This window comes from Seriola dumerili, unplaced genomic scaffold (genome assembly GCF_002260705.1).
Source record: "Seriola dumerili isolate Sdu_G_001 unplaced genomic scaffold, Sdu_1.0 BDQW01000113.1, whole genome shotgun sequence".
Classification (NCBI taxonomy): Eukaryota; Metazoa; Chordata; class Actinopteri; order Carangiformes; family Carangidae; genus Seriola; species Seriola dumerili.
The window spans coordinates 1,413,751-1,429,403 of NW_019174368.1; the positions used below are offsets into that span (position 1 = coordinate 1,413,751).

Below are 15,653 nucleotides of genomic sequence, written 5' to 3' on the forward strand. Positions count from 1 at the left end.
ATGTGTGTACATGTTAGTGTGAATATGTATACGTGCATGTGTGTGTGCAGATTTGATTTGCTGTAGCTACATCTAAAGAGGCATAGGGTCTTGTCAACAACCACGGAGGAGGGTTTAATGACACGGCGGTCAACCTCATTGCTTCACATCTGCTCGGTGGCTTAAAAAGTCTTTGATGTCGCCTAGATACAGAACTAAAGCACATGGGTAATTATCTCCAGTGAACTCCTTCACTGGATGAATTCACACATGTGCACTTTCCAAAAAGAGGAGGACGTCTTGATCTGTGTTGTGGTGATAAAATTAAGAGGGTGGTGATTTATTGTCGGAGCCCCTTTGGTTGTGTTTGATATCTGACGTTATCATGAGCTGCCTGTTTCAGCCTTGTGGAGGATCAGCTGCTCAGCACACAGAAACTCAAGACTCACAGAGTCTAATTTATTGCCTTGTCAGTATGAATACAGACGTGTTCACCACAAAGGGGTCAAATTGGAGTTCTCTCATTGTAAAGAAAGCAAGTCAATAATAATTTGGAAAGAAGAAGTAAAAAACAAATGGAAAGATACAGAACAAAAGAGCAAAAATGAGCTGTTGGGGTACTATTAACCCCCCGAATGAAATGCGTACAGTATTCCTCTTCTGCAATAACACTGCACGTGGCTCTAGATTAAACACAAATTAATTTAGGAATATGCACCGTGTCAGCGCGTTATCAGATTCAGCTCAGGGCCTCAGGACCCACTTTAAAGGGGCACTGAACCAATTTCACACATGAAGTTTGTGTCACTCGTCACGGGGAGGACTACTCAGTTATACAATGTCTCCTGTGGTTCTGGAGGACGCGCTCCGAAAGCATTACCGCAGTGATGTCACAGTGATGTCATCAGGGTCATCTTGGTCTGGGCTTGAAACTTTTGACAGAAAGCCTGTATGAACTTTAGGCTTTTTAACTTTTGGTGGGTGGGGAGGGTCTAATGAAAAATTGCATCATGGGAAATATAGGTGTTTCTGGAGCTTCAAAAATACTAAGGACTAAAAGTCAGGATATGTCGCCATCTACTCTTTTGATTTTTATTGTTTGTTTGTTTTATTATCTTGTGAGTACCCCCCCAACCCAAATTGCAACACAACTTTATCACTGGAGTACTCTTTAAGGCGCATTTAAGCTGATATTTACTTTTGTGAATGTTTCCAAACAAAATTGCAACTCTTGCTTTTGGGGTCCCCAGAAATCTGGCGTCCTGGGCAGTTTCTAAACAGGCCTTGTAAAAAGCCATGAAATTTGTTTTACTTTAAATTGTAAGAGTAGAATAAATAAACAAATAAATAAATCCACCTAAATTCAAAATTTAATGATAATGTTCAGTTATCACTAATTGACTTTTAACTGTCATTGGAAGATATTTACAATTTAAGGAAATAAACATAAAGTAATATTTTAACTACTTTTACTGATTATAAATAAACTGCATTTGACGCTGGTTGGTTAATAGTTATCAACACTTATTAGGTCATTTTAAAACCAGATTTAATTCTTTTTTAAAGGAATTCAAAAACCTGCTGATGGGCATGTCTGCAAACCTTTCCTGAAGCAAGTGTCTTACAACATGGCAAGACAAGCCAGGAGTCAATGGAGAAATGACACTTGATTGAAAACAGTCATGATGTTTTAAAAGTGTAATTTCCACCGTAAAGAACAAAATGCCAAAGTAAGAGAAGCCTTGCAACCATCCGACACACGTGCAAGTAGAGATGTGACAGAACAGACAGCAGCAACCACCTGATCAGTTGCTCCACTCTAAGCAGAAAATGTACGACCACCAGCCATCCACCAACAGACAGGCCCAGAAAAGTCACACACCACACCCAGACTCCCTAGAAGCTCCGTCACCAGCTTGACCTGCACCCTGCAGGGTCAGAGCAGGCAGAGGAGGAGGCAGAGGTCAGTGCACAGAAACTGCAGAGCTACCTGCCACCTTTTGATAATTCCCGGCCACTCTCATCTCCCAAGGACAACGCTCCCACTTCTGAACCACGGGTGGGGGAGGGGTGGGGCCTTGAAGAAGTGGGGGGGATTCGGGTAGGAGGAGATGGTGAGGAGGGGGAGAGGAAAGGGTTGGGGCGATCAAGGGTGGGGTGGTAAGGGGAGGTGGGGTGGGGCAGGGGGTTGGGAGCTGGGTTGGTCTCACCTGGTCTCACTCCCGCCAGCATTGGCAGTGGGTGGTGGGTGAACGCCATGCGGGGGGACCTCGTCTGGGAGGACAGGGCGCTGAAATCGAATTTCCCCGGCTTCTTAAGAGAACCAGGCGATGACAGTCCTGGCAAAAAGGGGATCAACAAAATGGCAGAACAGAGACGAGGTTTTAATCAAACATGGCTGCTTTTCTTACTTCGACTCTACTCAAAAAAAAAAAAAAAAAAAAAAAAACTTATCAGACTTTTTAATTTACAAGAATCGAATGATTATGATCGATTGAAATCAATGGATTGATCGATTGATTCATTCATTGATTTGTTTTGATTGGCTTAACATACAGATGGGTTCTCACAATCTGTCTGTCCAATACGTTATGCTTTTGTCAGCGGGCTGTACCATGTCCGTCAGATTAGGGAGTGGGAGGGTTGGGGAAGGGGTGTTGAGGACAGGGTCCGGTGAGAGGCCATGTTTTTGAAGCAGCAGGGGGTCAGAGTGAAGGGAGGTGACGGGAGAAAAGGGGGAAGGGGTAGGGGTGGGGGAGTCGGGAAGCGAGTGTCAGGAGAGAGGAGAGCTGGGGCAATGCAATGGCGGTCCAACTACGATCATCCACCGGAGTGTATGAGCAACGCAGCAATGTCCTACTCACTGCTTTGACTCACAGGACAAACCGTTGAAATCAATTCAAAGACGTCTCCGCGTTGAGACCCAAACTATCTGACTAACGCCAGAACCACAACGATCTCAGAGCCCAGCGCAGAGCTACGAGAACACAGTCAACAAACACGCCAACCAACCTACTCGCCGCGCTTGTCAGGGCTGCCTCTGCAGAATGAATGGGGATCCTGAATGTCCTCATATCTGGGGCAGACTGTGTTTTTCAAGCCAAAGCCAGCATGAGCTATGCAGCTTCATATAACTGCAGAAGAGCATGCCAAAACATACATCAATAGATCCTCTGATGTAGTGCCCTTCTGCATATCTGACTGTCAGGTATTTTATGTTACTGCCTTAAGGCATACAGTATTTCATGAAGAAGTGCTCGCACTCTCACACACATACACAAGCTGTTCAGGCTGGGTGGCGAGCACCCGGCACGCTGCCAGTGAAGGCTGGCTGAAAGATGGAAGGAGTTAAGCAGGAGAGGAGCGGTGACGGCATGGCCGACACACATAGACAAACATATTAAAGTGTCCCCCCTCTGTCTATAAATGTCGGCTGAGGCTAGAGCACGGCATGAAATATCCCTCAGTTTGGTAAAAACGGGCACACTAACTATAGGCTGGGCTCACCAGCGGACCAGAAACATGGCCAAAAGTGTGAGAGCTACAGATAAAAGAGGTTCTCTTCTGTGATCAAGGCCTCGTGTGGTGGGCACTGAGGGAATTTATTTTGATGTATGGTAATCCAAAGGCACAATTTTGACTTTCGGGGTTTGAGGAGCAGCGCCAAATGGTATATTTGACCTCTGCCGGGAACCGCAATGTTGAATATGTGCTGAAATAAAACCCTGGAAGGAGCAATCCATAAAACAGAGAATAATGAGGAAGCAGAAGTATAGAAAAGTACATCAGCGTGCACACACAGACCTCATTACTTTTCTCTGGAACATACTGAGCTCATGTTTTGTCTGCTTCAGATTTGGTTGAAAGAATACAGTGATAAACAACCCTGGCGAGCAAAAGCCCTATAAACGACTAAACGACACAATATTCACACATATAAAACAAACACACTCAAATAAAGACGTGGGTAATTTCAACATGGCCCAGAGAGATGTGGAAATAGATTTTATGAGCTGAGCATATAAAGTCTAACAGAGCAGATTTCTGAAAAGCTTTCTTTTTAATGCTACATTGGGAAATGTTTTATCACTATTTACCCACAATGCTTATAGGCAGCATGGGCGCAGCTGTGCTTGTGTGGGCACCGATAAGTATAGAAAAAAAGGTGGGCGCCTGGGTTTATGTTCAAAGAGGCACGTCATGTGACTCCACATGCAGGTGGGAGGAGCGGACACGGTAGTGCAGGGGGAGATCAATATTAATCACTGATAGAATTATGGAAAAAAATAAATAATGAAGGCTTCACACAAACAAACAAACAACAACAGAAACAACTGTTTGCCACCAAGAAAGCCAATGAGACATAGAGGAAGCCACAAGGGCAGAAGATGCTTCTGATATTTACAGGGGAGCTGGGAGATAATGTGTTTGCTATATTTTGTGTTGTCAAGTATGTTTGTAATTTCATGTGTTTTTAATGAGGACAATAACAAGCTACAGTATGTGACACACTGCAAGGTTGACAAATGATGCAATTAACTTTCTCCCAGCGATCAAGAGACAAGAAAGAGGGACTAAGAAAGCAGGGTAATATGTAGTTTTTATGTTTTATATTTGGGTTATTTCTGGCTAAAACGTCAGTGACACAGCATTGCAGATCACTGCTATTCACTTTACACTAGTAAACCAAAAAAGCTGAGCACTCTAAAACAAAAAAGCGTTCATAAAAAGTTAAAGGAAGATAAAAAAAGAGGTGTAAGACCATTTGCTACAGTCAGCAGAACATTAGCAGCGTAGGCTTGGTATCCATCTGGCAGTGATATTTTACTTCCGTGTTTGAAATGTCGCTTGGTAAAAATATTACAACCAGTTTAATTTACTGTACAGGTGGTCGACCTGCTGTCCTGAGAAAACCATGTATCTCCAGAATGGCAGCTTTTCATGAGCTGGGGAGAGCTAATCCTGTTTTCACATTTGTGGCAATGCATTTTTTTTCCTTTGGATTTTTAAATGATTTCATTGACTTAAAATGTTGAGGACTTTTGTCAGACTCAAAGTATTTAGAGATACCAGATTTGGAGATACACATTTTTCTATGGAAAGCAACAGTCAAAAGTACAAAAGTGTTCTCAGCAAATTTAATGAATTATGTATTACAGGGAATGTGCCCCTTCTGGTTATATTATTATGTATTATTTATATTATATTACTGCTGTTGATACATTATTTTAAGGGGAAACTCCACGGACTTTACACTTTACTTTCAGGAGTACTAATCCTGTGAAAAGAGTTGTGTGTCTTCTGTGATTTAGAAAGTTGGAAGACGATAACCCTGATGATGTCATACTGATGTCATCGGGGTTATCTCAGTCTCAGACTTGAGACTGGAGAAAGCTGTAATTACAAACTGAAAGGGAGGAGTATGAAAGAATTGGGCATTTAGGAGGCAAGGGAGGGGCAAGTGAATGATGCTATCTGGTTGCATTGTGGGAAATGTAGGATCCAGTGTTTCCACTGCTGCTCTGATTTTGATCCGACTCTTGCGAGTCCTTTATGGGAGTGCAATATGAAATTGCTGGAGTACCCTTTCACATAGTAACTGACTGAGATCAAGCTACTTATTCTTAATTCATATACTTTATTATAATTTGTGAATGTATATAGGCCTATATGTATATATGTAGTTGTAGGATTAAAAACTAAAATATTGCCTCTGAAATGCAGTAAAAGTAGAAGTACACAGTCGCATCAAATGGAAAGTAGAAGGACCTCATGTGTACTTAACTATTACTGAACCAAATGTATTATATATTTAGAAAGTGAATAGGTTAACTAATACAACTCTGAGGAACAGTCTGTTAAACATAGTGCCATTTTATTATCTTATGGCTGCTCTACAAATTTACATGAGGTGCTGATAGAGAGTCACAGTAAAATGCATTATTTCAACTGAAATTTGGACTCTTAGCTCGCACTGTTAAAAACAGACGCACTGAATCCCAGCATGTTGTGGATTCAATGCATCCCCATGATAAAGCCTGTTTTGGCTCCAGCTCCTCTGTGGTACATATATAGGGATGACTGTGTGCCACTACGTCCCAAGTTCAATTATAACCAGCTTATTATGCATACACAGCCTTAAATTATACATATTGTTTTTAGTCTCTGTGATATTCCCTAATTAGTCGGTATCTTGCTGAAATATCTGGTGCTATGTGGCTTCTCAGTGAGGAGCAGCAAATGAGGCCCAGATGCCCATTGAAAGCTTTGTCTGATAAAGCTAACAGAAGTTACTCTGATCTCTCCCTTATTCTGTGTGTGTGTGTGTGTGTGTGTGTGTGTGTGAGTGGGTGTGTGCATGTGAGTGAATATACACACACACACACACACACATACACATACAGAGTTGTTTGTTCTACATTATTTCTGTGTCCTGCTCCTGGCACACTGTATGAGCAGACTGGCAGCCAATTGCTCCCATGACCCTCTAGTCTTGCCACGCTAACAAGCTGGCGACCACACAAACCCCCCGACTGTCACAGAACTGGTCCACTAGCATGTGCACACGCATACACAATGAAGAGAGAGGGGGGAAAAAAAAAAGCTCACACACTCGTCATTCAGGTAGGCAAAAAACAATGTGCATTAATAGAGTTGTGTCTCTCATTAACTGACTACCTCACACATCATTAGCGCTCATAAACACTACGATAATGTGCTTCAGCAAAGCAAGGACACGTTAACAACAACGCCACCAATACACACATCACAGTTTCATGCCCAGATAATTAGCTGGAATTCGCTGTCAATATAACAAATACTTAGGAAACTCCCCATCCTTACTGAAAAGTTGATAGCGGGTTTTCCCACCACTGAGCAGCAGGAGCAAGCAGGCAGAGGGAGAGAACGGAGCAGAGCAGAGCCGGAGACAGCAGACTTAATGATGAATTACATGATCACCTGCTATGCCTCAGAGCTTTTCATTCAGGTAGAGGATCACCTCCAGAGCAGGCAGAGGCGGAGGCCCTCCCCCTTCCCTCCTCCTTCCTCCCTCCTCTCGTCCTCCACCCCTCCTCTGCTCTCCTCATCTCTCACTCCCAACACCACCACCACCATCACCAGAACAGATGTCTGCTGTAACCCAGTAGCTCCCTTCGCTGTAGACACATGGAGGCGCCATCTGGACCGGAACGCTGCTCCACTCCAGATTGGGAAGAGTGTATGTGTGCGTGTTTATGTGTGTGTGAATGTAAATCAGAGAAAGAGTGTGCATAAATTTAGTCCTGTGTGTGTGTGTGTGTGTGTGTGTGTGTGTGTGTGTGTGTGTGTGTGTGTGTGTGTGTGTGTCTGCATGCCATTTGTAAATGTGCGTGTTAGTGAGTAAGCATGTCTCGGAGACAGAAGGTGCCTTGTGCGTTGATGACACACCTGAGTGCCTTTAGTCGTGTTTGTTTGGGTCTTATGTTGTTTTTCCTGCGCTGTCTTCCAGAGACGGTTGAGTCAGGCCTACGGCAGGTGGGACACCACTCAACAGCTCCGTCTCAACAACCGGCTGGGTGAAGCAGCTAACGCTGCTACTCAACAAAACCTCATTCACACACCCCCCCCCCCCCCCCCCGTGTCTTTCATCACTTGCTTTCTCTCTCAAGGCTCGACAACAAAATTACAACACCAAAAGCACTTAGCTGAATGTTGTTGACAAATTCACACCGCCTTGGAGACTCAGAACAATGTGGTTTTTAGACATGATAATACACATAATTACACATTTAAAATATAGCCAGACAGTGTGTATCAGTACAAGAGTATTGAGGATGTTTTGAATGCACTAGGGATGTCTTTATCCTCCTAAATGTCTGATTTCTTTCACAGATTTACAACAACATCTTTGAGGCAGACAGGCGGTGTATGTTATGGAGCTACTGGGCTACCAAAAGGCTTTGGTAAACCCACAATGGACAACAGCAGACATCTGGTAGAAACACAACCCCACCCAGCGGCAGCATAGCCAGAGAACAAGACACAAGAGAGGAGAGGAGAGAAGAGGAGAGGAGAGGAGAGAAGAGGAGAGGAGAGGAAAGAAGAGAAGAGAAGAGAAGAGAAGAGAAGAGAAGAGAAGAGAAGAGAAGAGAAGAGAAGAGAGAAATGGAAAATGCAGAACAGCTCAGAGAGCTCACAGGAAGTGCAAACAGACTTGAATAGAAAGACAGAGAGAGAGATGTACATAAGTTGAGGGTGGTGTGAGCGGAAGTAGAGCATGTATACATGTATACACAGTATAATGTTTAATGTTGTTCTAACCATGGTAAGGAAACTGCACTCCATCGCTCTCATGCTTAATCTTCCTCTCCTGCACACTGGCCAAATGGTGCTGCACTGAAAGGCCAAACAGGGGAGAAGGGAAGAGTTAACAATGGAAGAGGGGAGGAGAGAAAAAGACAGACAGAGAAAGAGATGGAAAGAATGAGAGAGAGAGAGAGAGAGAGAGAGAGAGCGAGAGAGAGAGAGAGAGAGAAAAAGAGGGGTGGTTAGATAATGGGCAATAGGGGATTTTAATGTTAAGAGAGTGCAGCAAGTGTCTATTAAATAGTTACATCATTACTGCTGGCAGTATTAAAATGGCAGCATGTGAGTGGGAGTGACGGTTATAAATTAGTAATTTAACAGAATCCCCAAAGTCAAATACAACACCCAAGAGACATACATGAAGTCTATTGTAAATACATTTGACGTGATATTCATCATGGTGGTTAAAAGTGCTGTAAGCCAAAGGGTGAATGGTTATGATGTAAGAAATAAATGGGTGGTCACACTGGTGCTGCTCTCCTGCATTAGTCAAGAAGACAACACAGACGGATGAGGTAAAACTCTGAGGGCGTCTAACGCAAATAAGGTAAAAGGAATAATAAGACATTTTAGAAAATGTGCTTTTTAAAGCTTTCTTGCTGAGAGTTTGATGAGAACATTGATACTACCCTCATGTCTGAAAAATGTGTAGCTTCAGCTGCAAAGATTGCTGCTAGCAGCTAGCTAGCTTTACTCTATCTGACGGTGACTAAACCTCCTGATCAGCACCTCTATAACTCACTAATTAACATGTTACGTCTTCTTAATTTAATCTGTACAAAAACCAAAGTGTTAAATGACTAATGCAATGCATTACGGCTGGAGCCGGAAGCCAGTTAGTTTAGTTTAGCTCAAAGCTGCAAAGTATAGTCAACATGTTATATCTTGTTTGTTTTATCCACACAAAAAGTAGGCCTAAAAATCGAGTAGTAGTAACAGTAGTAGTTTTAAGCTAGTTGTATTTTTAAGATAGCTGTTTCCCCCTCCTTCCAGCCTTTGACCTAAGATAACTGTTAGCTAACTGTAGCTTCTTTTTTACTGTACAGACACAAGAGTGGTATTAATTTTCCCATGTAACTCTCAACAAGAAAGCAAATGAGCTCCTTTTCACAAAATGTCTAATGTCTATTCCGAAAATATCATGTGGTGAGGAACATTTAAAGATACTATTACACTACTCTGCCATTTTTTTTTTCTTTCTTTATGGCTTTACTCAGAAAGTTAGTGAAAATCTAATCAAAAAATAAAACACAGAAGGGGACATTTGTACAAACGACAGTCTGTGTAGCTTTTGAGAGTTTTTCTGTCTAATGTTATACACATGTGGCTATGACAATCTCAGACATCACACACACACACACAGACACACACACAAACACACACAGATATACACACACATTCCTAGAGTTAAGCTCAATGAACGGTAGCACTAACACCATTGGAGCTAACTGAACAAACTATATGCATCTCTGCCACTCCTCTCCCTGCCAACTCAGACAACAAACATAAACATAACGTAAATAGGATAAATTCAATGTACTGAGTTTGTGGTCTGATTAAAGGGTCAGTTCACCCAGAACAGAAACAACACATTTCCACACTTTGACCTAGTTATCGTGCAGTTTCTGGTTTTATTCGCTGAGGTTTTGAGATTTCGTCATTGAGAAGTCTGCCATAAGAGCAGAGGTGTGGCGCACATGTAAAAAGTTATACTGGAAAAAGTAATGTGTCATTTGAGAAATAATGTCCTGGCCACTCAGGATAATCCACAGACCTCATCAACATAGATATTTTAATTTTTTTGCGGAGTTGAAAATGATGCTCAGAAACGTGGACATTGTTTTATTAGACATTTTTTCAAATGTCATGTTTCACCACAAATGATATTTCGTTCACCTCCGTTGCTCTGGGTTGGTGGTATGAGGTTTCAGCGGGGGAAATCTCAAAACCTTTGCAAATAAAACTTGTAAATTATCTGCACAATCAAACCACTTAGAGTAACGGAGAAAACAGATTTTTATGTGTTTTGGGTAAACTGATCCTTTAAGTCCCTGCTGTGTGTGAGGAAGGATGCTATAAAATGACGTGCCTCAACCTCAGACAGGCCTGTTCTACTTGGTGGGGGTGGGGTCTTATTGGGTACCAGGTTTTAAGTGGAGTAGAAGTTGTGAATGGAAGAAGGTGAGAAAGAGAGTGGGAATGATGAGGGAGGGGTGGGGGGGGGGTCATGTGATGGGGAGAGGGGTGAACACAGCAAAGAAGCAAAGGGCTGTGTTGGTGGAAAGAGGAGATGGTGGAAGGAGGAGAGCTTTGGCTTCTGGTCCATTTCAAATCAGACATTAACACTTGAAAATATTTGTATTAAAGTCCCTGAAAACAAATGTTCTCATTGAGGTGTTCCTTTGCGCAATGGCGTCCTGCTTGAATGTTGAATAGTTTCGGTTATTTAACATGAGCGGTTCCTAGAGTTGTGTTTTTTTCTCCAGCTCTTGAGACTTCAGACTTGAAGTGGATGGGACACATACTTCTATGAACCAATCAGAATTGAGCAACGTTGAGTTAAAATCAGGGGCACGTTCAATCTGCTACAGTTTTTGCCATGTTTCCTTGAAACAGTGTGTAACAATGTAAAACGAGCTTTGAGATACATTTTCTCTCATCGGTCGGTTAAGTCAGCCAATCAGGAGCCTGCCAGAGGCGTAAATGAGCCGTGAATGTACATAACTCAAGATTAATCACTGATCCCTGTCCCCGGCATTCCTTCTCCTTTATTTTTGCTCTTAATGATTTAGTTCAAATATTTAGAATTTTCTTGAGTGAGTTTATTTCAGGGTCTGGATCCTTTTCTATTTATGATACTGCTACAGTCTATACAACAGTCTATATAATATTTATATATTAAATTCACATTGATGTTGATAATAGCAGCTTGGAAAATAGTAATAGCTTATGATTAAGCTAATTAGAGTCATTTAAGTTTAGGATGAGGAAGATCATTTATTTTAATTTTTGAAAAGCTACACAATGATGTCATTAATGTGAAAATGAATATGTGACATAATCTTAATTGACTTAAGAGCAGGCTTTGGCTAGTTATCAATGAAAACACTAGATAACGGGGATTTCCACTATTAAACTCTTATTATTCATGTTCTTATCTTTTTTTTTTTGTTTGCTAATGTTTTTAAATCTATTTTATTGTATCTCATTGTCAGCTTTCTTACTTGATTTGTCCTTTTCTCTTTAGCTTATCAGTCATCTGTGGAGCACTTTGAACTGCACTAACCTGTATGAAAAGTGCTATACAAATAAAGTTTGATCGATTCATTGATTAATAAACTCTTAATAAATAATAACTAAGGATGTATTTGGAATATTTTTAAGAAAAGTTTCTGGGAAATACACATATTTGCTTTTTTGCAGAGAGTTAGATGAGAAGCTCGGTACCACTCTTACACGTAACTGTACAATAAAGCCACAGCCAGTAGCTGGTTAGCTTACCCTAGCACAAACACAGGAAACAAGGGGCAATGTTTAGCCTTGCCCTGTCCAAAGGTAACAAAATATATCTTCTTGCACATCTAAAATTCACTAATTAAAAGATCATATCTTTTTTGTTGAATCTGTACAAAAACCGAAGTAAGTCGAAGACTCCAGGAAGTCACTGCACCCAGCCAAGAAATAGTCTGGCACATGACCCCCCCTTAAAACCACAGCATGTTGTTTTTACACTTTTGCTATTGTACAAATTTAACAAATTAGACATTAGGTGTTGATTAATGAGCTTTACAGGTGTTGGTAGACTGATTCTGTTTCCTTTGGACACAGTCAGACAAGCTGTTTCCTCCTGTTTTCAGTCTCATTGCTAAGCTAAAGCTAACCAGCTACTGCCAGTAGGTTTATATGTACTGTGCAGACATGAGAGTGGTGCTGATGTTCTCATCAAACCCTCAACAAGAAAGCAAATCAACATATTTCCCAAAATGTCAAACTACTCCTTTAATGTTAGAGATAATAAAAAAAGTTTTCAGGGGCTTTAAAATTCAATGTAAAACCAGTGCAAGCTTTAAGAAAAACACTGGAGAAGCTGCTTCTGTTGCAGCCTCCATCAAAGTACTAAATCTGTTTCATTTTTGCATCTGAATTGATGTGGACCTTGACCCAGCTTCTGGAGAGGCATCTGGAATGCGTGCAAAATCTGATGGGGAGGCTGTGGCTGGACTACCTGCATCCACATCATTAGGCCAACCACTGGACTGAGAGCTGCTTCCAGCCGCCGGGGAACGGCCTGAGTAGAAGACATCGTCCACCGGACTCTCCATCTCACTGTCGTCAATGGACTTGCGCTTGTTGGAGCTGAGAGAGAAAGAAGAGAGGAGGCAGTTTGTTTAATCCTTGAGGAAGGCGTTTGAGGGATGCCTTTTTTATTCTGTGCTTGATCGGATTGTTTCTTTTCCATTTTTCTAGAACTTGCATGTTAGCCTAGGTTTCTCAATAAAAGTGACAAGCAGCACTAATTGTTATTTGTGGCTGTAATGAATGCACACATAGCATTTTGTGGGACATGCGAGGACAAATGTGAGTGCTTATTTCCCTTGGAGTCAGGCATGCGTCTGCATGAAACCAAGCGTAACAAAAATGCTAAATGTCAAGATTTCCCTTCGATGTTTTGTTTTCATATTAGGTCTTAGCCAAGGGGGACAAAGCAGCACAACTGGAGACAGCAAGACAAACATGAAGCCAGAATTTATTCAATATGCTGTATCCATACTGGCCCAAAGTGGCGTCGCACTAGAAACCGAGCACAGAGAGTACGCATGTTGATACTGGAATGAATTCCTGAGCGTGTTTGCAGATTCTTATAGACTCATACATCTGTGACCAATAAAAAAAAAAAAAAAAAAAGGAAAAAAAAAAAAGGGGGGGGGGGGGGGGTTGTGAATGTACACTGATCCAAAATGTTTAAATATGTGTGTGGTTGTGTGCATATCTGTGTGACAGCATGCGTGTGTGGCTTTTGTGCGAGTGTGATGCAGGGTTCTGTGTTACATTAGTATCAGGGGAGATATTCTGTAATGAGTGTAACTACCTCCGTGGGAGACTTGCATAAAGCTCCATTTCAGTCCTGCAGCGTAAGATGAGTGGGGGAGGACGACAGAGGGAGCGAGGGGAGAAAAACAGAGACAAAAGACACAAACACAGACAGTGTGACAGACAGATCGGTGGGGAAAGTGAGAGGGAGTGAGATGGATTAGCAGTGAAGAAGGAGAAAAGGGGGGAGAAAAGGGGAGAGAAAGACCACTATCAAAAAGCAGAGTAAGTTAAGCATCAAGACTTCAGAGGTTAGAGAATTAAGAAAATGAACAATATTAGTACAGAAAAACTACATTTTGAGCGTCATGGGTGTTAGGTGTGTTTGCATGTGTGTTTTTGTGTGTGTATGTGTGTGTGTGTGTGTGTGTGTACCTGGTGGAAGGGGTGGAGGTGATGGAGCGCCGTCCCAGGGTCACCTGGTTGATGTTGTAGTATCCAGGGCTGTCCAGGTCGGCCAGGGAGAAGTTGGGGCCGGTCGCTGTAGCCACCGGGGCTGAGGAATGCACGCACAGACACACACACGTGCACACACACACACACACACACACACACACATTACAGAGAAGAATATCAGAAAATCTGCAGCTACATATTATAAATGATCACAACTTTACTTCCTGAAAGGATAAGGCTGGTGCTGTTATATCATTCCTCATCTTTAGCTTGGTTCTGTAGTTCACATTCTCTCATTATGAGAGTAAGGTTACTCCAAGGAAAAGCATAGAAGCTTTGTTCTGGTTTGAAGCTTTCGGTTTTACTTCAAAACTATCATCAGGCGCAGTTTGATGTCCTGGTATTTATGAGCTGTTGTTTCCTGACACCAGACTGCTCCTGATGATGGTTTTAAAGCAAAACTAAAAGCTTGGGCCTGGAACAATAGCTCTTTCCTTTTATGGAGTAACCTTACACTTATACATGTGTGTGCGTAAAACATCAGTTGGATCTTCTTCCATCACTAAATACTTTCTGACTTCCCCAGCCTGCCTGTCTGTACTCCACTGAGCCCCAATCCCAACAGATCCTTCTAAAGACATCAAACTTTAAGAACTGGTTGTAAAAAAAAAAAATACATTGTGGTTCTCAGCAAACATTATTCAAACAGGAGTAAATTGTACATATTTGGAAGATTATTTCCAACTGCGGATTAAAACACATTTGGTGCTCTAGTGAGTGTTTATGTGGGATTGGGTCAAAATAAACTACAGTGTGTGTGTTCATGGCAACAAAGGGACAATGGAGTGATGTGTTTTTAATAGTGTTACACAACAATGAAGGAATAAACTATATCTGGGTTTAGATACACAGACAATAATAGGATGAAATCATTGTTGTTGATAAGAAGAATGTAGAATATCACCAGCCTTATAGTTTGAATTGTAAAATTCAAACTATAAGGCCCAAAAAAGATGATACTTGGAGCATGAGGGATGCTAATAATTCTGCTATTGAAGGCGTTGTAACAAAGTGACTGTATGAAGTGTACTAGGAATGACAGGGAGAGCGTGTTGTCCAGATATTGACGGGACAAATTACAGCGGTGACTCACTCTGTGACACGCGGACCAGCTCGGCTACGTTCCACACCCCTGAAGTCACAAAGCAGTCCTGGAAACTCAAGTGGCCTGGGTAAAAGAGGGGGAGAAAGAAAAGTGTGTGAGAGCAGGACCGCAGGCTAGATGCAAACACCAAACGTGCGTGAAATTACAGGCGCACACAGACACACACACATAACAGGCAATCATCCGCGTACACACACACACACACACACACACATACACACATATGCAGAGGGAGCTGAAAAACATATGTATGGCAAAGCCCGACACACTGCCAGTGTCATCCAGTGGAACCATGTGTTTTCTATAAGATACAACAGGCCCTCGGTTTGAACATGTTCATTTTGTTCACAACATACACAACCAATCAGGTTCAACAAGGGAGTTTAATCACCACACAGACCGTTATATAATGTACAATATATTGTGAATAATGAACCTCATGTATATATCGTGCACACGCAAATCAAAGTGTAACGGTGCATAATAACTAGTATTTGAGCAGTGATGCAAACACACATCCTTCTGCTTCCATCCTTATAAGCACCTTCCTTTGAGTCCATTGATAGAGTAACCTGAACCTTAAAAGGAAAAAATCTGTTTTCTTACTACGTGGGTGTTGGCTTCACATCTTTGATGACAGAGGCGGATCGCACTCAATGACAAGAAACAACTTCAC

At 41.9% G+C, this 15,653-nt stretch overlaps 1 protein-coding gene across 3 annotated transcripts in view; it reads right to left on the reverse strand.

Annotated features, from left to right (window-relative positions):
* LOC111223673 (nuclear factor 1 X-type-like) overlaps positions 1-15,653 on the reverse strand; it is a 97,787-nt gene that overhangs the window by 11,894 nt on the left and 70,240 nt on the right. Inside the window, exons 4-9 of one of the 3 annotated variants that reach the window (XM_022747906.1) lie at positions 14,966-15,040; positions 13,792-13,912; positions 13,415-13,450; positions 12,551-12,681; positions 8,281-8,355; positions 2,190-2,318 (exon numbers count right to left, since the gene is read on the reverse strand). In XM_022747906.1, the coding sequence (XP_022603627.1) occupies positions 2,190-2,318; positions 8,281-8,355; positions 12,551-12,681; positions 13,415-13,450; positions 13,792-13,912; positions 14,966-15,040 (567 nt within the window). The remainder of the gene's footprint in view (positions 1-2,189; positions 2,319-8,280; positions 8,356-12,550; positions 12,682-13,414; positions 13,451-13,791; positions 13,913-14,965; positions 15,041-15,653) is intronic. The other 2 variants (XM_022747907.1, XM_022747909.1) reach the window with 2 other exon arrangements.